The 24,390-nt window shown below is 41.4% G+C and overlaps 2 protein-coding genes across 4 annotated transcripts in view; both read right to left on the minus strand.

The window, feature by feature from the left end:
- Positions 1 to 1,751: 1,751 nt before the first annotated feature.
- twsg1a (twisted gastrulation BMP signaling modulator 1a) lies at positions 1,752 to 15,725 on the minus strand. The gene is made up of 5 exons (XM_028021650.1): positions 15,329 to 15,725; positions 12,824 to 12,984; positions 6,403 to 6,502; positions 4,082 to 4,342; positions 1,752 to 2,232 (listed from the first exon to the last, which is right to left on the minus strand). The coding sequence occupies exons 2-5, from the start codon at positions 12,947 to 12,949 to the stop codon at positions 2,051 to 2,053; spliced, it is 669 nt and encodes a 222-aa protein (XP_027877451.1). The 5' UTR covers positions 12,950 to 12,984; positions 15,329 to 15,725; the 3' UTR covers positions 1,752 to 2,050.
- A 794-nt stretch (positions 15,726 to 16,519) lies between these two features.
- ankrd12 (ankyrin repeat domain 12) overlaps positions 16,520 to 24,390 on the minus strand; it is a 52,508-nt gene continuing 44,637 nt past the window's right edge. For all 3 annotated transcript variants that reach the window (XM_028021271.1, XM_028021269.1, XM_028021272.1), the window contains 6 exons: positions 20,702 to 23,790; positions 19,153 to 20,163; positions 18,555 to 18,653; positions 18,328 to 18,471; positions 18,160 to 18,255; positions 16,520 to 17,564 (listed from right to left, as the gene is read on the minus strand). In XM_028021271.1, coding sequence (XP_027877072.1) covers positions 17,379 to 17,564; positions 18,160 to 18,255; positions 18,328 to 18,471; positions 18,555 to 18,653; positions 19,153 to 20,163; positions 20,702 to 23,790 — 4,625 coding nt within the window. In that variant the 3' untranslated portion in view covers positions 16,520 to 17,378. The remainder of the gene's footprint in view (positions 17,565 to 18,159; positions 18,256 to 18,327; positions 18,472 to 18,554; positions 18,654 to 19,152; positions 20,164 to 20,701; positions 23,791 to 24,390) is intronic.

A 24,390-nucleotide genomic window follows, 5' to 3' on the forward strand; every position in this document is an offset into this window, starting at 1 on the left:
CACAACAAAGAGCATTTGTGTGCGGTGGCGAGAGATTGGCATCAGAGAATGTTTTCCTCTTGGTTTGCATGAGATGGTCATTGAGAGCTGAACACCTGTGGACCAGAATGGAAGAATAACAACGTTGTTTCCCCAGGAAATGATGCGTTTCCTGATTTGTGAAACACTGAGCTAAGATTAGAGTGGCAGAAAGGACAACTAGGGAAAAACATTTACCCGTTACCTTTTCCATATGAATATAACAAGCACGAACAGATATTTTAAAATAATCTTTTTAAAGAAGTAGTCTCTTACGTTGACTGAAACGTGTTGTTTTAGACTACTGAATTTATTTGTTTCTTGGATTAAAAACAAAAAGCATTACAGGTTCAGTAAGTATGTCTTATAAAAAAATTAATTTTCTCCATATTTTTCACCATTATACCATAAAATTCTATATTTTTTATTGGTAAAACCAATACTTCCAGTATAACTTAATAAGATGCCTAAGATTTCTCATTTAATTGTTTTATCATTATAAAACATGGTTCCCATAAACTTACTACTTTATTCTTGTATTATTACAATTTTATTCTCATATTTCTTTTACTTTATTTTCATAACACTGTAATGGTATCACCATAATGTTATGACTTTATTCTCTTAATAAAAATAAATGTTGTATTAGGGCCAGGCTATCATATTAGGCAGAATATAATCTCAACAAATGGATTCCAAAGGATTTCACAAAAAGAGAGCAGCAGGGTACCAAGAATGGAGCCTTGTGGAACGCCACATGTAAAGAGTGAGAAAAACTAATTCACCTGTTTTCTATGCTTGTAATACAAAGAATTACAGTTTTTTTTTGGTTTAAATTTCTTCATTTAAACAATCCAACGTTTTTAGACAGCAAAATTATTAACAGGGAAATTAAATCTCGAAGGATTCCTAGAATGAAGCCTTGTGGAACTCCAAATGACCAACATTCATTCATTGGACGCAGAAACTCCTACTGAAAAATTGGGCTTAAAACTGAATATGATTGATGGTTTGTAAAGAGATTAAACATAAGATTCTGACTCTTACTGTAACTACTACAGCATTCAGGCCCAGAAGAACCAAAACAGAAAGATTTTATGAGTCAAAAATCAAACTACTAACAGTAACTACATAACTATGATATCTTTTAAAGCTGCAGTGTGCAACTTTTATTTTAAAAATATGGGGATTTTTTTTTTGTTAAATTGTTACTATGTTGTGACAGTTTATGAGACAGATACTCTCCCTGAGTTGCTATTGCCATCTGGAAAAATGTATCACTCTGACCAAAAACAACCAATCACAACCAGGGGCGGGGTCTTAGCGCTGTCAATCAATGTCATATACTTGTTGTAAATATGCTAATGGCAGAGAAACACCTTAAAGTTACAGGAAAACCATTTATCCAACGTCATTGTTGGCCATGCTAACTAGCCTTAGCATTCAGTGGTGCCACATGAAGGGTGATTGACAGCGCTAAGCCCCGCCTCCTGGCTCTGATTGGTTGTTTTTAGTTACCACTGGGAGAAAGCAGAGAAGCTCCCCCTTTTTTTTTTTTTTTTTTACAGATTATCTGTCTCATAATGTTCTGTCACAGCATAATAACAGTTTCAACAAATATATAGAAATTATCTTTATAAAAGTTACACACTGCAGCTTTAAAAGCAGTGAAAAATGGTCAAACAAGGTTTAATTCTGTTAAATTGAGACTAGCCTTTGTAACACAAACACTAAAGTTACCAAATCTTTTCTTTATTTGGTACAAGACTGGGATTTTGCTGACAGTAATTGCAAAAATACATTATTCATATACACCTCTAGTAAAAAACACACTATGGTAGACATATCTAACAATATACAGTAACAGCAGAATAAAAAACAATTTGCAGGAGGAGGAGAGGAAGGAAGGAGGAGGCGGGGGTTTATTTTACATGGTTACTGAGGAATGCTAACATATAACAGTGATGGGTTTCTCTTCCCTCAGTCTTTTGGTGCCAACATGTGCCCAGAGATTGGATCGGATCGGTTCGGGTCAGAACAGACAGTTCAAGCACTTGACAGCCTTGCTGCCGTAGTCCAGGCACTCTGGGCCGATGCACTGGCAGCAGGCGTTGTGAAACCAGCGGTACTTTGATCCGCCCATTGACTCACAGTACTGCTTGCACTGACGAATGGAGACGCAGTCGTCAAAGTAAACCACCGTGCACATTTTCTCTGGAGGGAAAGGAAGCAGGTTGAGTCACGGATTCAGCAAAACATGGTTCACAAGAACACATAATTACCTTTAGCCCTCAGTGTTTCTACTTTTACTTGATGGGTTTTCTGTAATTAAGTGAGGCCATGTGTTTTGGGTCGGTGTAATGAGTTAACTGCTGAGCTTTGTGGGAATGCTGTAACTTTATAGCAATGGTTTAAGAGTGAAACGCCAACAAATAGCAGCAAACTAAAACAAAAACATGGAAAAAACTGAAGCTCTGCATTATCAGAGCTGATCTGACAGAGTCTCTATATAAAAACACTGAAAAACTTAAGAGTAGTGTTGTGAAAATACATAGAAGTGTTTTAATATATAATCTTTTATTTATACAGGAAAATTTCTTAAGACTCAATACAAGCAACTTAACATTTATCATATCATAATAACTTAAAAACTTAAAATGGTCAGACATTATTGGCCGACCTGCTTTTCCTCCAAGTTTGAAAATAAATTGGCATTAATAAAGAATTCTAGAAAACCACAAACTGCGGATTGTTTGTTGACCATCTCCAACATTTTTTTGCCAATGATACATTCGCCACTGACTGGGTGGCTGCCGCAACACATTCTTTCGTACGTTTTGACTGGTCTTGGTGTGTGGTGTCCAAACTTTAATTTAAACTACTGGTGTGCCACAAAATTAATTAAACTAAAAATGCAAAAATTAGTTTATTGCAATTTTTATTCTTTTGTTTGTTTTTTTTCCTGCTTAATAATAAACCAATTTAATCAGTATATCATTAAAGATTCAAAACATAAAAAGGCTTCAGACTCTTGCCTTACTAAAAGAAAAAGAGACAATTTCCAATTTTTACCATTCTTGACTTGTGGTCAGGGGCTGAATAAAATCATTTAAAGGGCCACAAATGGTCCCCAGACCACACTTTGGGCACCCGTGGTGTTGAGCATTCAGGATGCTATGTGGCTTATTCAAACGCGAGGTGAGCTAATTTCTTAATATTTCAGAATATTTTCAGAGTTTTTGCTGAATTTTACGATACTTCCTAGTAATCTCCTCAACAATTCTGTCTGAATGTGCAAACGTCATGGAAGAAAATATTTTTGCATTGTATAAAAAAAATAAATAAATCACATTAATGACCACCGTGGGTGGTCCAACAACCAGGGGTGTCCAAACTTTCTGTCATTGGGCCAAAAATGGTCAGTTTGAAATTTCTTGTGGGCTAAAAAAAAAAAAATAATTTTCAAAAATTAAAATCACCAAAAATGTTCAACAATAAAGTAAGCATGAACTATCTTATTTTAACATATATGTAATAATAGTATATAATAATAATGATATATTTTACTTATGGAGTTTTTTAATACCTTTATATCTATTTTATTTTGTAGGAATGGGACTGCAGATACAAAACTTGAAAGGCTTTTTTTTTCATGTTTTGCTTGTTAAACAAAATTCATCCAGTTTGCTTATTAATTTGGTCTCAATTGAAGAGAACTAAAAAATATTTTGTTCTCAGAAATACAATCAGGATTTAGGTCAGTCTTAATATGAAAACACTTGATGTATTTAGCCAGGTTTTAATAAACGGAGCAATTAAAAGCAAGGAGTTGATGTGGTCCTAGTTACCATGACAACAGAAAGAAACCAGAAAGCTTGGAAAAGATGATCACTTTGTGTTGAATATGACATTTTTTTAGATAGATTTTGATGTAAAAGTCGTACTTTTATCCTAATTCATTTATGATTTGAGGTCGAGGGGCCGCAAAAAAATCTGTCCAGGTGTGTCAAATGGCCCCCCGCCCCCTATTTTGAAAAACGAGGTGAGAAGAAACATGCTTTACCGTGAGGATCGATGCCGGTGTGGATGCTGTTCCCGGGCACCGACACGTTCTGCGGCTGGCTGTTGAGGGACTCCAGGAAGGAAACCAGGTTCTCGTGGTGCGTGAACTCCTCCGCCACGGGGAAGGACACCACCATCATGTTGATGGGCGCGTCGCCCTCCGTCAGGGCGCGGAACAGCGAGGGGATGGGGCGGTGCAGCTCCTCCACCGTGCTCTTGGAGGTGGCAGGAGAGTCGCTGTAGTTCTTGGGGTTACACATCCCTGACGATGGGAGACGCGTCAGAGCAAGTTATGGAAACATTTCTGCCTCCACAAACAGTTTTAAAAGATACCTTTCAAAGCATTTTGTACTTCCATTTGGGTCTCAACTGCTTCCAAGAAAAGTTACATTCCACAGGAATTGCACTGTTACCTAGCAACCCCGGTAGAGCTCCGCCCGTTACCTAGCAACCCCAGTGGAACTTCAGAATGTTTGGTCAGCTAGTTTTACTACTATATGCGCTGTACAGCGGCTCTGAAAAAGACAAGAGTTTTTTTTGTTTTTGACTTACCATCCAGAAACCACTTGCTGCATTCTCACAGGAGGCTCCACTGATGCTTTTCAAAGACGTATGGTTGTATAATTGCTAGTGCTAAAATGTGCTAAAATATTTAATCAGATTAATCCCTCACTAGCTTAACTTTGTAAGCTTTGGACACCCCTGGCCTATCCTAACCTAACCTGGTCAAAGCAGCATTATGGTCCCCTTTAAACTCAACGGGGTTGGTTTTGAAAAAAACAACAGCACTGTAAAAAAAAAAAGTCTCATCTCAATTAAGGTCTGTTTAACACTTCGTTTAATTTCAACACAGAAGCAAGTCCCCACATCCCCAGATACGATCTCTCAACCCTGTGCAACAAGTTCAAGTGAATTACAGCTAATGGGTAAATCATTTAATGGGGGACGGAGTTTGACAGAGGATTTGGATCAGAAACCGACGCTAAAAGCAGAGCCAGAGCAGCTGTTTTAGATAAAACACACTCATGGCCGCTCCACTCCCTCCCTGCATTTTTTAAATCCAAGCTCCTCTAACCAGCCTCCTAAATCTTCCCCCCAGATCCTCTAAACACTCGCACTTCAAAGCAGTCGGCGTTTGGCACAGATAATTTGCTGCAAGTGGAAAGCGGACAGTGAAAAAGGGAAGAAAACATAAAGGAAGACAATGTATTTGCTCAGAGCGACAACATCTCCTCGGTGGGCCGTAAAAGCCCCGTCCAGGAGGAGAACCAGCGGTCCAACATCTGCGCCGCAGAAACAGAGCGTGGCGCTCAGATCGTTGTTCGTCTTTTCCACATGAAAGCGTTTTAATAAAGCCTCCATGTCAGCAAGCGGAGCAATATCTGTCAGTCGGCGCGTTTCTGAGAGATCTGTGATCTCCAGAGTCAGAGGAGATCCGACTTCTTCTTCTCCCTCTACAAACATGTCTGTGTCTGCAATCTGATCTTTGAATTTTTTTGTGCAAAGTTAAAGAAATCTACAGACATTCCATTAGAAGTGAGTAGATGACCCAAAAACTGTACTAAAGTAAAAGTAGCACTATTTTAATGTATTTTTACTCAAACAATTAAGCAAAACGTGGCCGTTCAAGAAATTACTAAAAAAGTAAAAAACGTTAAAACGTTTACTCAAGTACTGAGTTACTGATCAAATATCAAATATTTAAAAATGACATAATCAGACGGACCAGAATATAAAATTAAGTGGAAATTTTGGCATTTGAAAGACGACAGATGGATTTGTCAAAATTTGTTTATTTATTCTTTGAATTTATTTTGTTTTGGCCAGAAGTTGTTTCTCCAGACATTTATTTATTGGTGTGTTCAATTGGCTGCTGTTGGCAGTTGGTGGTTACCATAGCAACCAGTAACTGACAGCTCCGCCCCCTTTTTCTGTTGATGTTGGTAACTGTAGTGGTATGTATTAGGGCCTTCGCCGTGTTTTCTTTATAAATATTATAATTTAACATATATTTTAGACACATTTAATCATATACATTGTTTCATGAGTAATTTTGCTATGTTTCTGATATGTTTTTAACTGTCTTCATCGTTAATGTTGTATGGTTTAGCTATGTTTGACTTTACAACTGTTAGCCGCTGCTAACTGCTCATTGGGAGCCATTGTGTTGTAGTTTGTTTAGGGTTATTTATTGTATTTTATTGAAAGTGTCAGAAGCAGCTGGAGTGATGTTAACCACCAAACTGATTTTCTCTTTTGTTAGAATAAATTTAGTGAGCCTGACTGTTGCGAACAGCGAACACACGCATCGGCTGCACCTACCAACGCAGTCGCAGCACTCCTCCCACAGGTTCCCCAGACACAGCATGCAGTCTTTGCAGCAGGAGCAGTTTCCATCCGAGGGACGGCACTGGCACAGCTCCTGCAGGGAATGCATGGAAACACGCATGAGAAAAAGAAAACACACACACACAACATGCTTAAGAACACCGCGAAGACCTCACGATGCATTTCTGCTTCAGAGCAACGAAACTTAATAATGTACGACGCAGAATTAGGCTAAGAAAAAAACAAAAAATACCTAAAATTACGAAATCAAAATTACAATATTACAAAATAAAGTTGTGATAGTGTGTTAAAGTTGTAATATTACAATAATAAAGTCATAATATTATGATAACAAAGTCGTAATATTACTGGAATAAAGTTGTAATATTAAGATAATAAACTCGTAATATAATAATAAAGTCAAAATATTACATGAATAAAGACATAGTATTACTAGAGTAAAATCGTAATATTACGGTAGTAAAATCATAATATTAAGATAATTCAGTCATAATATTTCATGAATAAAGTCATAATATTGCAATAGCTAAGTCAGAATATTACGAGAATAAAGTTATCATATTGGCAGAATAAAATTGTAGTAAACACATAAGCATCATATTATTACCAGTAGCATCCAGCAAGATGTGTTAATAGATTACTTTGTTATTTCTAAAACAAATACCAAAGTATAACTTCACAAGATGCTCAACATTTTTCATTTGTCTGCAGTTAAAACCACTTTTTCTCATAATATCACAACTTCATTCTGGTAATTTTATTACGTTATTCTCATAAATTATATATTTTTCTTAACCTGACCCTAACACTCTTAAGAATGTCTGAGGAGACATTTAGAAATAGAAATACAGATTTCTGATACATATAAACGGATATTTGGTGAAAAACGTCAGCTTTAAAAGGTTTTTTGATATTGAGGTGCAGAGAGAGGAGGCAGCGAGAGGCCAGGCTCTTCAAACAGGAAGCCTGTCATTAAACCAGCAACAGGAAGGACAACCACTGGTTTGCTTCCAGTACAGTAATTATTACTGGACTAAAAAAAACAGTGAGTTGACTGGGAAAGGATGACATCATATTAAATCGAGAAATTTTACCTGAAATGCACAAAGTTAGCGTGTGTGCTTAGATACATATTATTAGCCTACACAATTCAACTGTGTTATGATCTCTTGTGTTTTTCTCAATTATAATAATATTAGGACTTTATTCTGGTAATATTAATTTATTTTCATATTATTACAACTTTATTCTTGCAATATGACAATTTCTATATTTTTATGACTTTATTATGATATTATGATTTTTTCTCGTAAAATAATAACCTTATTTTTGTATTATTACAATTTTATTCTCATATAATTACAACTTTATTACTGTAACATAATGACTTTATTCTTGTACTATTTTGAATATGTCGTATGACCTTATTCTGGTATTATTATGATTTTATTCCTGTAACTCAATTATCATTTTCCTGTATTATTGTAACTTTATTCTCATAAAGGTTTTAAAAACCTGTTTGAAATAAATAATTAAAATTAATGTTATGATTTTATTCTCGTAATATAATCACTTTATTCTTAAGAAATGTATAAATGTTACCTTGAATGCACAAAGTAAGCATATGTGCTTAACAACATACTAGACTACAAAATTCAAGTGCATAATGTTCTCAAATCTTACAGTTTTGTTTTATTTCTGTCACTTCCTGCAGTATTTTTACTCGTTGGTTGTGATTGGTTCTTTTTCATCGAAGGAACATTCTGATTGGATGAAAACAATCTGTCATTCACTGGAGGTGTCGTTCATTTACATACGCATTAATTTAAAAACATACAAAAACACATGAAACTTCACACATTTTTGATATGTTTGGTGTTCCATACATGAGGAGCGGCAATGTTAGAGCAGAGAGCGTGACAGATGCAAATTTAGCGATCGAATGTTAGATATAAACGCTCAACACCAGAAATTATTGTTTGTTTATGTAAATATATGCGATCAGATTAGTTTCACTGCAGACTCTGATTGGTGATAAACAATGCCACAGAAATTAGGTTTTTAAGAAAAACTGCAATAAAATGCTCATGAACGCAACAGTAATCTGGATGAGACGTCTGTTATCTATCTGAGAATGTGAGACGGAGATGGTAAATCAGGAAAACATGAGCAGAAGCAGCTTTTCCACAGCAGGTCCCAACACGTTCGCCTTCATGTTTGCTCAGGTCTGTCTTCTCTAAGGCGGCGCAGGAGGAAATGAAGCTCAGAGCAACACATTCAGGACTCTTTTCAGGAATAATTGCTGTTTATTATGATATTAAACTGACTGCAGTGGAAAGTAAAGAACCAAACATGTTTTCCGTGTTACATAAAACTGTCTTTTCTAACAAGAATATGAGTTACTGGTCCATTAACAATATACTTATGCAGGTAGCTGCCTTTCATCTTACAGTTTATTAAATATATGGATTTTTTTTAACTTCATGTACCATAGGGATCTCAGCAATTTATTCTTGTATTACTTTGACTTTATTGTCATACAACTTTATTCCCGTAGTGTAATGTCTTTATTCTTATATTATTACGACTTTATTCTTGTATTATTACAACCTTATTCATATATTATAAAAACTATGTGCTCTGAATGGCTTTATTTTTGCATTATTTTGACTTTGTTCCTGAAATGTGACTTTATTCTAATGTTATTACAACTTTATTTTCATGTTATGATTTTATTCCCATATTATTACAACTTTATTCTCGAATTATTTCAAATTTATTCTCGTAATATGACTTTATTCTAGTGTTATTACAACTTTATTTTTATATTATTACAACTTTTAATGGCTTTATTTTCATATTATTACGACTTTGTTCTCATATTATGATTTTATTCTCTTATTATTACAGATTTATTCTTATAATATAATGACTTTATTCTGTTTTATTCAACTTTATTCTCTCAATAACTTGATTGTTTTATTATTTCAACTTTATTCTCATATTATTACAACTGTAGTCTGGTAACATTATGACTTTTTTCTTGTAAATATGTTTAATAAATTCAAAAATCTAAGTCTGGAGCTAAAACCGTGTTGTACTTTGTATTAAAAAAAAAGTACAACAGAGAAGTTTTCCGTTTAAAGTGACGATGCATGAGAAGGTTGGTGTTGTGAACAAATCCGTTTATTAGCTCTGCAGCTGCAGTCCTTCATGAGGCAACAGCTCCTGAGTTTTGCCCCGTTTTACCCCATGAGTCACGTCGCATTAACTTAACCTCCTGTTAAACCCAGAAACTCAACAACAGAGGCGCAGATGGCGAGATATTCATGACTCAAACAGCCACAAAAGCCACTTTAAAACGTCCATCCACCATTTACACTTTCAGGCTAAGTCACAGACATGTAAAAAAACAAAAACCACAAACATATCTTAAATCTTCAGTTAAAGGTAGGCGATAAACTGGAGTAAACATGCGGTCTGTTTGGTAGGGCAATGAGAAATCAAAGTTTCCAGTTTGAGACGCAGCGCTTCTGGAAACGTCTACAGGAACCAGACTTTGAAGGAGACAAAAGTAAAACCTTGTTGGTGGGATTAAACGGCGCCGGAGGAGCTTTTATTTTCCTCCCTCTCGACTTGGAGCAGGGAGCACATTCCTCCACGTCAAGGTCACGACAATAATGGGGGAGGAACGGGAGGAGAGAGGGGCAAGAAAACACCTGGAGAACAGAGCAGAAAGTTCCCCCCTAACTTTCCTCCTGCCTGTTTTGCTCTCCTTTCCTTTCCTTGTTCTTTCTCCACACAGCTTCCCTCTCATCCTTTCAGGAACCGTCTCCTCCGTGTAAACACACTGAGCAATAATAAAAGACTCAGAAATGACTCAGCAGCGAGGGACTGCAAAAAACCCACACACAGTTCGCATAATCACCGTCTCTCTGCCCCTAAATCTGATCCCTCCACTAATTATACCTCTTAAAGGCGATGTTGTAAAAAAATAAAACTATACAACACGCAAAGCCACGTTTTATTAATCAAACATACTCCCTATTGTCTTAAAAGAAAACGAGAAATGGAGGTGCTGCTAACATAGGCTAGCTTAGCGCTTTAGCTATCAGGATAAAGTTAGCAACAAGCAACTTCGCTAGCAAATAAAATAAATAAAAACAAACCTAACGTGTATATTTATAGAAAAAGTGTTTTTTTATTTTGAATAGAGTGAAGTAAAAACTAAGTACGCCCCCTGCTGCTTCCACTGGCGTTAAGAGGAAAATACTAGCTAAGTGCTGCTAATCAAATACACCTATAAAAAAATTTAGTTTTGTCAGCTTAAAGCATAAAAAGATGTGTTAAAAGATCTGAGCCCTTTGCTAATTATACTTATTAAAGGTGGCGTAAGAAACAAAACTACATAAAACAGCCCATAAAGCCACGTTTTAGTAATCAGAAATACTCCTAACATATCTAATTTTCTAAAAAATGAGATATGGAAGCATCCCAAATGCATTCAAGCTTATATAAATATATATATATAAATATAAATATATATATATATATATATATATATATATATATATATATATATACAGTATATATATAAGTGTTCTTGATTTTAAATGGAGCCATGTGAAAAACTGTTTCATCTGTTAGAAACCATTTTCATGTGTAAATGTTGAGCTTGGCCATCAGCAGATTATTTTAATTTAAAAGACTTAAAATAATCAGAACTATCCAGACTAAAATTTGATCATCTAAAAATGACTTTGTGCAAATTTTTTTTTACCTATCCTAACCTGTACAAGGAAGCGTAATAGGTCACCTTTTAAATATTTTTTAAACCTTCACTATGTACCATAGCCATGGCAGCCATGTTGGATTTTAAACCAGAGAAACTTGGGGAACTTTTCCAACTTAGAACGTAGAAACATTGACTCGTCGGTCATCCTAAGTGCCATCCTGAGTTTCATTTATTTTTAACTTTGCAGGTTGGTTGAACATGTGTAGCTTGGATGATAACCATTTAAAAAATGAGCGAACAAGCTAGTCGGCACAAGCGCCGGTTGTTACCGTCCAACAGCAATTTCCATGCCGAGACAGATGAGGTTATCTTAAAAAGCTCTTATTTGGCTTCTCTTGCTCTCAAGTGGAAACCCAGCCATCAGTCAAAGCGCAGCCGCTGCAGAAAGCGGCGCGCTGGAAAGTGATCATGCTGCCCCACCCCACAACCCTGCTCAAGTTCCTAAAAGTACAACACACACACACACCCCTCCTGCTGATCACCTCCAACCTGCCACCCTTGGGGGTTTTAGAGAATCCAGACAAATGAGTGGAAGTGGCAGCAGAGCGAGAAAAGCGAGATCCAGACAGCAGATCCAACTAATCACAAGCAACACGGACCATCTAGAGCCTCTGCAGGCGGAGAAGTTTCTCCTTCACACACAAGCCGCCACTCTTGTCTCTGACAGCTAGCAAGTTAGTGTCAGCGAGGTCGCAAGAGCTGCAGAGCTCATTACGATCATTGGAAAGAAGTCAACTGGAAGAGAGGAAGAGAGGAAGACTGCTGATGTGATGAAGAAATGGGCCAGAGATGAACTCTTAGGCTGTTTTTACATATGATTGTCCGGTAGATTCGGTTCAACTGGGGACAAAAATTGCAACATTTGTAAAAACATGTTCCCCTCCTCGCCTGTAGGGGCTCTGCTTCAAGAGCGACTGAAGGAAACAAAATGAAAAACTCAGAAGAAGACATGAGCGCAACTCCCTTCTTCACAAAATGTAAACAAAAATGGAGAAGAGACAGATTTTTGTGGTAGTTGGATTTCTCTTTTGTCTTTCGTAAAAGACAAGCCATTTCTCCCGCTAGCGCTAGGCTAGCATGTTTGTCTTAGTTGTATTTACCCAGAATGCCCTGTACTGTAGTCCACTTCCTGTTTTTGGAGCAGTCTCCGGTCTGCTGGACGTTCAAACTAAGACCGATGCTTCTAGGTGGACCAAAGTTTGCTTTTTTGGTCCTCATCACAGTTTGATTACACAAACCGGACCTTCTGGACAAACAGCCCAGAGTTTTCTGATTGCATTCACACCAGCCGTTCAGTTTGCTTTAATCCAATTCTAGTTCGTTTGCGTAGAAAGCCCGGTTCGTTTATGGAGGTGTGAATGCACAATCAAACTGTGATGTGGATTTTTAGTTGCCTAAAAACCCTCTTTCCTGGTTCGGTTGAAGTGAACTTTGATGCGGTTCGACGTTCACGTCGAGAGAATCAAAAATCCTGGTTGCGTTTTGCTGCTTTTATCTGCTCAGAAGATCGGCGCCGTTTGCTTAATTCGACCAAGATCCCAACCCCACAATCATCCCTCGGTTTCGCTCGCGATCTGTGGCCAGGATCTAAGGCCTCACCTGAATGAGACACTTGCTGACGTCGCTGGCGCAGAGGGCTTTGTTGCAGCCGGAGGTCAGAGAGAGTCCGGCCAGGAGGAAGAGCAGCGCTGCCGTGGCGGGGAGGATCAGCCGAGCGGACCTCATCCTGACGGTCTCACCAGCGCGCGACGGGAAAACACCTTGCAGCACAAAGAGCGTCAACAACGACGTTTTTATTCAGGTTTTCATTTCAAAGCAGCCAAAATAAGAAAAAAGTCTGAACAATTTTCATAAAGTTTGAAGAAATCAAATTTAAAACTGACACGATTAATCGGATTAAACAATTACCGAATTGGTAATCAATTAATTGTCAACTGGAGTATAAAGACTCAACATAAGGCCATTTTGTGGAAATAAACAGGAAGTTTTACATATGGCTGAAACGATTAATCGTGATTAATAAATTATTAAAATAATCGTCAACTAATTTAGTAATCAATAAACCATTAACTGGACTATACAGACTTTTAAAAAGGCCATTTGCTGAAAGAACAACCCACTCAGAGCAGTAATTAAGCCAAAACTGTACAAAAATAAAAACATTTCACATTTAAGACAAAAAGAAACTTGATTTATCTGTAAATCTGTTTTACCCAAAACGCCTTGAGAGGCTCTTTTAACTCCTGTTAAGCATCTGTTCCTAAAATGCAATGTTATTTTTTCTGATTTAAAAATGGAACTGAATTATTTCTTTATTTGCATTTTTAATGTGTTTATAATGTTGCATAAAAAAGCTTAAGTGGTTAAATGGAAACGTCCTTTTTCTTTTAACCTTTGTTTAAACTGGTGAGTTATTAAGAACAAATTCTTACTTACAATAACAACCTGATTAATCGATTCATCGTTAGAATAACTGAATTATAAAACAAAATAATCTCAGTTGCAGCTCCAGTTCTTTACCTTTTATTAGCCAAAGTTACTAAAAGTCGTTGTAGGAGGTCAAAGAGGTCGCAGATCCCTGATCTGGGTTTTAGGCACCGATTGCAGTTTTCTGATTGATTACCAATTTTTAAGAGGCCTGACCTGCCGATTTTGGCCGATACTGATTTTTTATTTGAAATTTTGCTAAACATAACAAGAAAGTCGTTGATTTTTATACCTTTGCTGAGGAAGATAATATTGGCTTCACATGTAAGAATCACAGATTCCCAAAATTATTTAAGATTCATTGCTGCAACCTCAGTTTTGTGGGAAAGAGGCTTTAAGTTGGGCATCAGGAATCCAGGCTGCAGCAGGAGAAACAAGAAAACATGACGAAGAACATTCTCTGCCAAATATTTAACCTTTTAGGCAAAATCAATCAATCAATCAAGGCGGCTCAAGGTGCTTTACATCATAAAAACAGACAAATAAAAAGTAATGAAAACATCAAACAGTCACCAGAAAGAAAAAAAAAATTTAATTCTGCCGAGGGACATCATTGAAATTGTCGATGCGCATCAAATATTTTGGTCAAAGTTCCAGTGATTCCTGTTCAAAAGCAACTCAGAGTTTCAGCTGCTGCACTGTGAGGCAAAGCGGTGGCAGCATCATGCTGTGGGGATGTTTTCCATTAGCATTTATTTTAATAAGATATCTGGAACACCAAAGGTTTACGTCAAAGCGTCTTCACGAGTTAGAATGGCCTAGTCAAAGTTCAACAGAGTATCTGGCTGAGCTTAAATTTACAAAACCAAGTAAAGTTTGGTTTTCAGATCCTCCGAAACATGAAACTTTTTTTTTTTTTTTTTAAGATTTACTTTAAAACTTTGCCTTGATTTGTCAGAAAACCCCAAATTTAATGCATTAAAGAGACATAAAATCATTTGAATCAGGAATCTAAAACAGGTCAAAACGTCTTCAGGAGTTAGAATGGTCTAGTCAAAGCATGACAGGCTTTGACAGATTTGCTTTAAAATGATCTAATTTGCGTTGATTTGTCGCAGAAAAACCAAACTTAAATGGACTAAAGTTCGTGGATGTAAATAGAAACATTTTATTTCAGTTGCTTCTAAAACGTTCAGTTTGTTTCGGGTCGAAACTCTTTTCCCTCCGCGCCGCTAACCGGACTTTAAATGTGAAAAGGTGGAGCAGCGGGAGCCGATTGTCCTGTAACTTTGGTGGAAATCGCAGCTAAACTCTGATTTCTGCAGATGGAGAGAGAAGAAAAGGGCCGCAGTCTCATGTCATTCAAGCAGCCAGCGCTGCTTTTTTCCTCTTTTAGGGAATAACAATGTGCGCAACACATCTGGCAACATCAGCTGCCTGCATCCATTTTCTGACTCTATGTGTGTGTGTGTGTGTTGCACTTTCACACACACTCCACTCTGTTTTTTTTTTTTTTTTTTTTACATACATCGTCTCCACATGACGAAGAGGAAACATGTGAGGGACATTAGCTCCCTCATTCCTGAGCGCCTTTCTGCTTTTTCTTCTCTCTCTTTTTTTTAAGTTTCACTCGCACGCAAGCGCAGCAGCGCCGATTAAAAAGGTGTTTAAACTCACCTGAACGCAGTCGATAAGCCTCCAGGTTGGGTTTTTTTTGTAAGAAGCGGAGCTGGTTTTCTCTTTGAACTCCTCCGGGATGGTGATCCGCCGCCGCTCCGGTGTCCACTGTGTCCAGAGGGCGTCAGTCTCTCCGCAGCACAAAGCGGCAGGCGGTCGGGCGCCTTAAAGGCACACGCTCCATTTTCAAAGCGAAGCCTCTGCGGAGAGAAAACACCGGCGCCCGAGGTCAAACAGATCCCAAATCAGCGCACCGAGACTCGGATTCAGAGCAGAGCGGATCAAGAAAAAGAAGAAGGGGGGAAACAAAAAAACGTGCGTAAAAGCGCTGCGTAAAACCAACACGTGAGCGGGTTGGCTCGGGTTGCGTGACGGATCTTCTTCTCCTCCCAGTTTGCGGGTCCTTTGTCTCCTCTCCTATCGGCGGCGCCTCGTCAGGTGAGGAAGCCGATCGGGCGTCCCGCTGGGCGGCTGGTTCGTAAGGCGATGCGCCGCTGCAGCTCCACAGGTGATCAGCTGCAGCGGGAAACTGCAACTTTAACCAGAAAACAACACGACGTGACAAGAAAAACACACAAAACACCTCCTGAAGTAATAATGTTTTTTTGTCTAAAACGCCACAAGGTATTTATTCAGACAATAAAATAAAAAGAAATCAATTTTGGAAAAAAATGATTTATGATCAGAGTAATTGTACTCGAATACGAATAGCCACTAGTTAAACTTATTTACTCAAGTAAAAGTAGAAAGTAGTCCAAGAAGTTACCCGAGTAAGAGTAAAAAAGTATCTGGTAAAAAAGCTACTCAAGTACGTAACTGATCTAATTATCAATCATTTAATATTTAATAATCACATCATCAGACCGGCCAAAATATAAAGTTAAGCGGAAATTTTGGTATTTTAAGGATGAAAATGACAATAATTCATATAAATATATAAATTAAACATTAGGCAAAAGTCAAAATTTCCAAATTAATTATTTTCAATTAAATATATTGAAAATATGGATGGAGGTATATATATATATATATATATATATATATATACATATATATATATATATATATATATACCTCCATCGGCAATTTGCATTGCTGTCTGCAGTGCCCCCTCCTGGCAGATCAGAGTACTGCATGCACACAATAATAATTATTATGCAGTTGAATAAAAAATTCATCCAACACAAGATATAATTTCACAACAAATAAAATTTATTCAATTATATATTACAAATATGTACAAGTCATGTAACAAGTAAATATTAAAATAGACATTTTTTTAGAACTATCGTTCAAAAGGCATTATGTTGAAAAAATAGGATTTGTTGTGATCTCACGTCGAAACTGTAAAAGTGTTTTTTTTCTTTTCTTTTTTTCTTGGAAGCCACAACAGACTTCGATGTGCGCGAGACACAATATGGACGACACAGGAGGACACTCTGAGGCCGCCAGAAGAAAGAGACACGATGTTGGGGTGGAAAATAAAACATAAAAACAAAAAGACTAAAGAGAGAGAGAGAGCTGGAACACTTCAGTTAAAACCTCACGAATTTAAAGTCCACGGTACTTTAAGATAAAGAACATCGCAACGCATGCACAGCATTAAAACCGCCAAAGTCCAGGAAACACCAGCTGTGGCGTAAAGCTCCAGATGTGGAAGGAAGGAAGGAAGAAACGTTGGAAAGAAAAGAAAAGGACGACAACAACGAACGACGAGAACATCACAGACGAAGACCGGATAAAAAACCCAAAACAAAACGACTTTGGTCCATTAAAACATCAGACGGAACGAGTTTACAATCAAAATATCTATTTTACTTTTTGTTTTTTTTACAGTTTAAAACAATAATTACATGACTATGTACAAATGCACATTTACTTTTTTTATGTATAAAATAAGTTAAAAAAAATTAAGAGCACAGTCTGTACACAACGTATGAACACTTTGAAAACATCTGAAATCTTCACGGCCCGGTTCTGGTAAAAAAAAAACCAAAACAAAAAAAACCCGGCTGTAAGTGCTGCTCCGTGGCGTTGCCGTGGCGACGCCTCATATGGGGGTCAGGTCGAAGTCGTCGTTGACCTCCACCAGCGGGATGTAGAACTCGGGGATCTCGAAGATGCTGGTGGACTTGTAGGTGGCCGGGTCCAGTTCCTGCAGCTTCAGCTGCCACTCCAGGCGCTGGACGGCGTTCAGCGCCGCCGCCTCGTGCTGCTGCCGCATCAGCAGGCACGTCTGGGGGGACAGGACCAAACGGGTCAGTACCGGGTCAGGACCAAACATCAGGACCAAACGGGTCAGTACCGGGTCAGGACCAAACATCAGGACCAAACGGGTCAGAACCAAACATCAGGACCAAACAGGTCAGGACCAAACGGGTCAGAACCAGGTCTGAGAAACAAACCTGGTTTGGTTTCTTCCCTACGCTCAACCTTTGACCCTGAACTGACTGTTAAGGGCAACAATCTGCTGAAAACTGCTGTAAGCAGAAAAATTAATAAAATTGAAACTTTAGGATTCAAAGTGAAAATCAATCAGGACTATTGATACGTGATTATATGTAATTTATTGGGAATTTATAGAAAAAAAATATCTGAAACCTTTGAGATAAAAGAGAAAGAAAAAGAAATAAAGGAAGGAAATATGTCGACTTCCTTCAGCCTGACCTTTGACCTTTCAGTTTTAATCAATTATTCAGTGAATAACATGAAACCTCCAGCTTCTTATTGATCCCTGATCAGTAAAAACCTTCATCAATCACCCTCCTCTTCGTCTGAAAAACTTCCAAAATAAAAACCAGATCCATGAGCTTTTATTTTGAAAGTCTGACCTTGAGCTTGTCGAATTTGTCGTCGACGTCCTGCAGCCAGGACATGAACTGCCGGGCGTTGAACCGATCCCTCACCGACGTTTTCCCGTCGTCGCCCTGGCAACAAAATCCCGACAAGTTCAAACCCAGAGCAGCAGGTCAGAGGTCGGAGGTCAGAGCGAGGCTCACCTGGATGTCCTGAGGCATGTTGTACACCTCGGCGTCCAGCAGGACGGTGCAGGCGCTGAACGGCAGCGTCTGGTTGGCTAGTGTTCTGGCGGCCCGGTAGTGGACCCGCAGCACTTCCTGCTCGTTGGAAACGATCAGCTTCTCCTGAAACGAGAGGGGCCAAAGGTCAGCCGGAGGTCGTCAGGTCAACCTGGGTGACATTAATTAAGATAAAATAAAAAACGTACGCGCTCGATGCTGTGCTGCAGCCGCAGCTTCATCCGGACGACTTCCTGCTGCTTGAACATTTCCTTCAGCGGCTCAGGAAGCGAAGGGGGCGGAGTTATCTGGAAAATACGATTATTAATTATTGATCATTATTTTTTAAACACGTTTAGAGAAAAAACTGATCAATTATTCAGTTTAATGTGAAGGAGAAACATGAGGAATAAAGAGGAAGGAAAAAGTTGCATGATTATGAAATAAAAATAAACCTGATGCTGCCACCACCGTGCTTCAGAGTCAGACAATAAATAACAGATTTTATCAAGAGATATTAGAGCCCAGAGGGATTAAAATGCACACCGCACTTTTCAGATTTTGATAAAGAAGCCAGAAAAGAAAGAAAGAAATTTAAAAAAAGAAAAAAGAAAGGAAGGAAGGAAAGAAAGAAAGGAAAGAAAGAAAATGAAAAAGAAAGTAAAAGGAAAAAGGAAGGAAGGCAAGAAGAAAAGATGGAAAGAAGAAAGAAAGGAAAGAAAGAAGAAAGAAAATGTCACATGTCAGTGAGTCCTACGGTGCGTGTTGTGGTTCTGTTGCGGTTCTGTGTGATCCGTTCGGACTCACGGTGGGGATGCAGAGTTTGCTGAGTGGGTTCCCGTCCAGCAGGTACGACCCGTTGAACGTCACGTACTCGTCGTAGTACTGCGGCGGCTGCGGCGTCACGTTGCACAGCACCTTGCGCTTCTCCTCGATCTTCCTGCGGATGTGCAGGAACTCGTAGTACGGGTTGGCCCGCTCCGTCTGGTACGGCTCGATCTCCTCCAGCTTCACCGCGTCCACGATGGCCGCCAGCGACTGCTGGCACCTCTCTCTCTCCTGCTGGGCGGCCAAGCTCAGCGGCGACGCCGCCGGCTTCGGCATCTTCCTCTTGCGTGGGTGCGGGACGAGGACGTCGGCGTCTTCGTCCGCCGGCCGGGCTTTCAGCTTCGATCCGGAGGAGTCCGAGTCTCGGTCGGCGGACTGCGGCGAGCAGCAGCCCGAGGCGCTGCCGCTGTCCGTCTGCAGCGCCGACTGGACCGACCTCGGGCTCTGCTCTTCGGCCGCCGATGTTTCCGTCTTTTCGTCCGCCGGCGTGGCGTCCATCGGCTCGGGCGGCGTCTCCATGTTAGTGTCAGCCGCGCTTCCGTCCAGGGGAGAGCTCTCTGCTGCGGCGCTGCTCTCTGAGCCCTGATGAGCGTCGCTCGACTCCTCTCTGGGGTCAAGGGTCTCGGAGGACGCCGCGTCCTCCATCTGGACATCAGGACAAGTGCCGGCGTTGTCAGTGGAAGGCTGGGATTTGTCTTCATCGTCTGCGGACGAGTCGTTGTCGTCGTCTTCTTCTGCTGGAGCAGAACTGGGAATGTGCAAACTGGTTTCTGGTGGAGGACTGCGCGGCGCGTCCGGCGGCGTTGGGTTGTCAGAACCGACGGCCATGTTCTCCTGAGGAGGGTTTTCCGGTTGGAGGTCGGACGGCTGCTGGGTCTCGGTGCTGGAAGACGGTGGCGTCTCTCTCTGATGGAAGGTCGCTGCGTCCTCGAGCGCCGACGGCTCGCCGGACGTCAGCGGCTGATCCGATTCTCCGCAAACACTTTCACCCTGTCGCAAAAATCACATAATAAGGTAGAATTAGCATTTCCAGTTATCATTTTTATCCTTTCTCTCTTTTTACCAAAAACTGGATGATAAAGTCTTCAGTCTGGTGCTTTGGTCTCAACCAGCTCCTTTTCTGGGGGAAACCCTGCTGTCTTATTAATTCATTTTGGATATTTAAAATGTCTTCCAGTGTTGAATGTTCATTAAAAGATTAGTTTATTTATCTTTAATTATCTGTTCTTACGTTACTATGCCACCGCCATTTTATGACATGAAAATGGTCTCAACAATGTAATTAATCACAATAATTTCTGGGACTATTTATAGTCCAGGAAATTCAACAATACTTTATTGATTAAATGTTGTAACTCGTATTAATTCAAATTCTCCAAAGTTATTGTAGAGGGAGAAGATCTCCTCTAGCAGTCTGTATTACAGTGAATTTGAAGAAGCCTCTGACTGAAGACAGTTTTTCTAAGTCTCATGAACAGGATAGTAAATAATTGTCATATTTACTAGCTTGTTCCTGTGTCAGGCCTACCTGTGATGTTTCTGTCGGACTGGTGACGTCTTTCGCTGCGGCGGGATCCGGGGAAGGAGGATTTTTCTGCTCCGCCTGAGAGGCGTCGCTTTGTGGAAGTGTCTGGTTTCTATTTGGAAGATCTTGTGTTGCCGACTGTCCCTCCGTGCTTCCCTCCTTTTCTCCGAGCGTCTCCGCCGGTGGGTTTGGGTCCGGATGTCCGCTGAGGTTCTCTTCAGGTTCCGAGCTCTCCTTCGTCTCCTCCAACGCGGTAAGGCCACACTTGGACGGGTGCTCCGCGCAGTCTCCCTCGGCAGACGGACTGGGGTCTTCCTCCAGGACACTTTGGAGGTGCTGGGGTTCGTGCTTCCCCGACTGTGGCGCGTCTGGAAGAGTGCTGCAGTCTCTGTCGTGGACGGACGGCGACCTGGCGGCTTGGATGACGAGGGAAGACTGGAGGAACGCCTGCTGGGAGTCGGAGGTCTCCAGGTTCATGTCCGAGTCGTACTCCGTGTGTCTGGGAGTCAACGTTGTGGCCTGGAACGACTCCTCAGAGCTCGCTACGGACACCAGGGACACGGAGCGGGACATGAGGCCGCCGCGGTCGCTCTCGGGTCGCGGCGACCTGCTCAGGCAGTTTTCCACCACGGATATGACCTTGGCGCTGAGGGACGCGCTCTTCCCATCCAGAGACAGTGTCCTGTTGCCGCTAGCGTCTTTCTTTTCTCTGCCGTGGACGTCGGACGTCTCCGAGCTTTTGGAGCGCGTCAGCTCCTTGTTGAGGCAGATCTCCGGTTTCCTGTCTTTGGGTCTGGACTTCCCTGGGTCGCACAGAGGCCGCTGCTTGAGCCTCTCCCGCTCCTTCTGCTTGAGCTTTTCCAGGTGTTTCCGATGCCACAGCTCGATCTCCTGGTCCTTCATGCTCAGCATTCGCTCGAAGCTGGTCTGCATCAGGTCATCGTTCACCAGCCGCTTCTCCTTCGGCTTGGCGTCCCGAGTGGCCGTCGGGGTTTTCGGTTTGCTCTTTTCTGCGTCTCCCTCGCAGGACTTGGCTTTCCCGATGCGGGCCTGCTGGGAGCGCTCCTTGTGCCGCTCTTTGTCCTTGTGTCTGTCGTAGTCTCGCTCCCGGTCTCGCCGGTCCCGATCCTTCTCGGGCGTCTTCGCCGCCGCCTCCTCTTTTGACTTTGCGGATGAGACCTTGCTGCTCTCAGACAGATAGCTCCTCTTGTCTTCCAGAAGTAGCTTCAGGTTGGAGCTTGAAGACACGCCGCTGTCTTTCATTTTGTCCTTCTTTTTCCGGTCGCAGTCCTTCTCTTTCAACCGGTGATCCGCGGTCTTCTCCAGAGGTTTCCCTCGTCTGTCGCTGTTTGCTCGGTCTCTTTCTTTGTGATCTCCGCCTCCGTACTCCCTGTCGGACCGTTTCTCCTGCTTATCTTTACTCTTCCTGCCGTCATCGTGCTTCTTGGCGGCGGATAAAGACTTTAACTTGTCGTTGTCTCTGTAGCTTTTATCTCCAGGTGAGAGTGAAGAGGCGGCTCCGGATCTGTCCTTTTCCTTCCACCGCTCCACTGAATTGTCGGAGTGCTCCGGTTTAATCTTCTTCTCCTTGTCCAGATGCGTCTTCTCCGTTTTGTCTGAATCCTTTTCTTTTCCTGGAAGCCTCTTGTCAGGTTTGTCTCGCGCCGTTTTTTCGGACGGCTCCAGCTGGTCCTGATCAGCCGTGACGGGTTTCTCCTCTGCTTCTTCTTTCACACCGCTGTTCTGCAGAGACTCCTCCGGACTCCGGCCCGATCCGTGACTCTCCTCCTTTGTCCGCTCCTCTTTCCGGTCCTTCTTCACCGCCTTGTCTTTCTCCCGCTCCTCTCTCGGCCTTTTCTCCTTGCCTCCAGAGTGCTTCTCCTTCGAGTTCCTCTCATCCTTCACCGGAGAGGAGTCCGCCGCCGTCTTCTGGAGCGAGCCGGCATCCTCTCCGTCCTTTTTCCCCACCGGCGGCTCATCCGCCTCATCGCTTTTGAAGAAGTTCTCCTTCCAGAACTCCCTGTCGAACTCCAGGTTCCGGTGGCCGTCCTTCCTGGCCTCCTTCTGCCTGTGGCGGCTGCGCTCGGCTTCGTACTCCCGCCTGTGTTTGTCCTTCTCCTTGTGTTTCAGCTTGTGCTTCTTCACCACCTTCCCGTCCAGGTCCGTCTTCCGTAGCACCGCCGGCTCGCCGCCGTCCACGCTGTTCCCTGTGACTGCGTCCTTGCAGGGGCTGTCGCGGCCGTCGTCTGTGTCCAAGCCAGGCTCCTTCTGATGATGCTTGCTCTTCTCCCTGTGCTTGCAGCCCTTCGCGCTGGAGCTTTCGCTGCAGAAGTCCGCCTCAGAGTAATGGTTGTACGAGCCGTCGCTGATGGACACCTTGGTATTTTCTTGTTTCAGTGGACACTGCTTGTCCGCCAGGCTGTGGTTCAGCTTTGGAGATTTGATGGAGGACAAATGGAAGAGGTGCACGGACGAGTCGTCTTTAGGACTGAAGGACATCTTGAAGGAGTCTTCCTCGCGTCCCTTCTCGTTGCTCTCCGACACCGATGCAAGAGAGAGAACCAAAGTCTTGCTGTTCTCCTTCCCGTCTTCTTCGTTCTCCTTGTTTTTGTTCTGGCTTTTGCTCTTCTTCTTCACCTTCCCCTTGTCCTTTTGCTCGGTGCCGTCCTTTTTCAACCTGGTGTCCATTTTGTGGCTATCAGAGCTCTGCGAGCAGGTCGGGGAGTTCCTCTTCTCCGACAGGCTCTCCATCTCGTCGCTGGACGTGTCGGAGCTGCAGTGGACGCGGGAGCTTTTCTGCTTCTTGGACTTTGAGGACGAGTCGGCCTTGTTGCTCTGTTTTCCCGCCACGTGGTTCCTGTCTTTGTCCTCCTTCTCGCGCTGCCGCAGCTCCCTCCGGGGGATGTGCCTGTCGTTCAGCGCCTTGCTCAGATCCTCCTCCTCTTCCTCGTCTTTAAACTCGTACTCGTCCAAGCCTGGCACGGACGACGACGCTTTGGTGGCCGGTTTGCTGTCCGACTCCTTTTCGGTGTCGGAGTCCTCCATGTTGTCGTCCACGCTGGACGGGTTGACGGATGGCGGGTCTTCGGACTCTGCAGGGAGGAAAAGACGCGTTACAACAAACTGGAATACGGTCGGAAAAAATCAAAACTCACAGTGAAAACCATATTTTCAAACAAGTCTGTTATTTTGATGATTACTGCTTTCAGCTAATGAAGTGATAAAAATGATTTTTATACATGTGTACAGTTTTGTATTTACCCAGAACATGTAGAACATCTTATTTGTTTTGTATTTTTTTGTGAGATCTGGTATGAAGGGAAGGGCTTGGAGCATCGCTGTATCATTTGAAAAATGAAAAATAATAATAATAATAAAAAAGAAACACTGCTGACTGGATGCCTGTCTAGTTATAAAAATCCTCCATAAGAAATTGAGTAAGCTACAATACATAATCGCTCCAACAGCTCCAAACATATCAATGGAAAGTTTAGTGGAAGGAAAACGTGTGGTAGGATTATAAATCAAAACCTATAGAAGAATTTTGGGGACATTCACAAGATGTGGACTGCAGCTGCAGTTGATTGTGTAGGCCAAAACAAAACCTTTATTTATTAAAAATTACTTTTATGTTAATCTTTTAATTTTCTGAGAAACTAAATGTTGGTTTTTCATAAGCTGTGACCCATAAA

Source organism: Xiphophorus couchianus, chromosome 6 (genome assembly GCF_001444195.1).
Source record: "Xiphophorus couchianus chromosome 6, X_couchianus-1.0, whole genome shotgun sequence".
NCBI classification, from domain to species: Eukaryota; Metazoa; Chordata; class Actinopteri; order Cyprinodontiformes; family Poeciliidae; genus Xiphophorus; species Xiphophorus couchianus.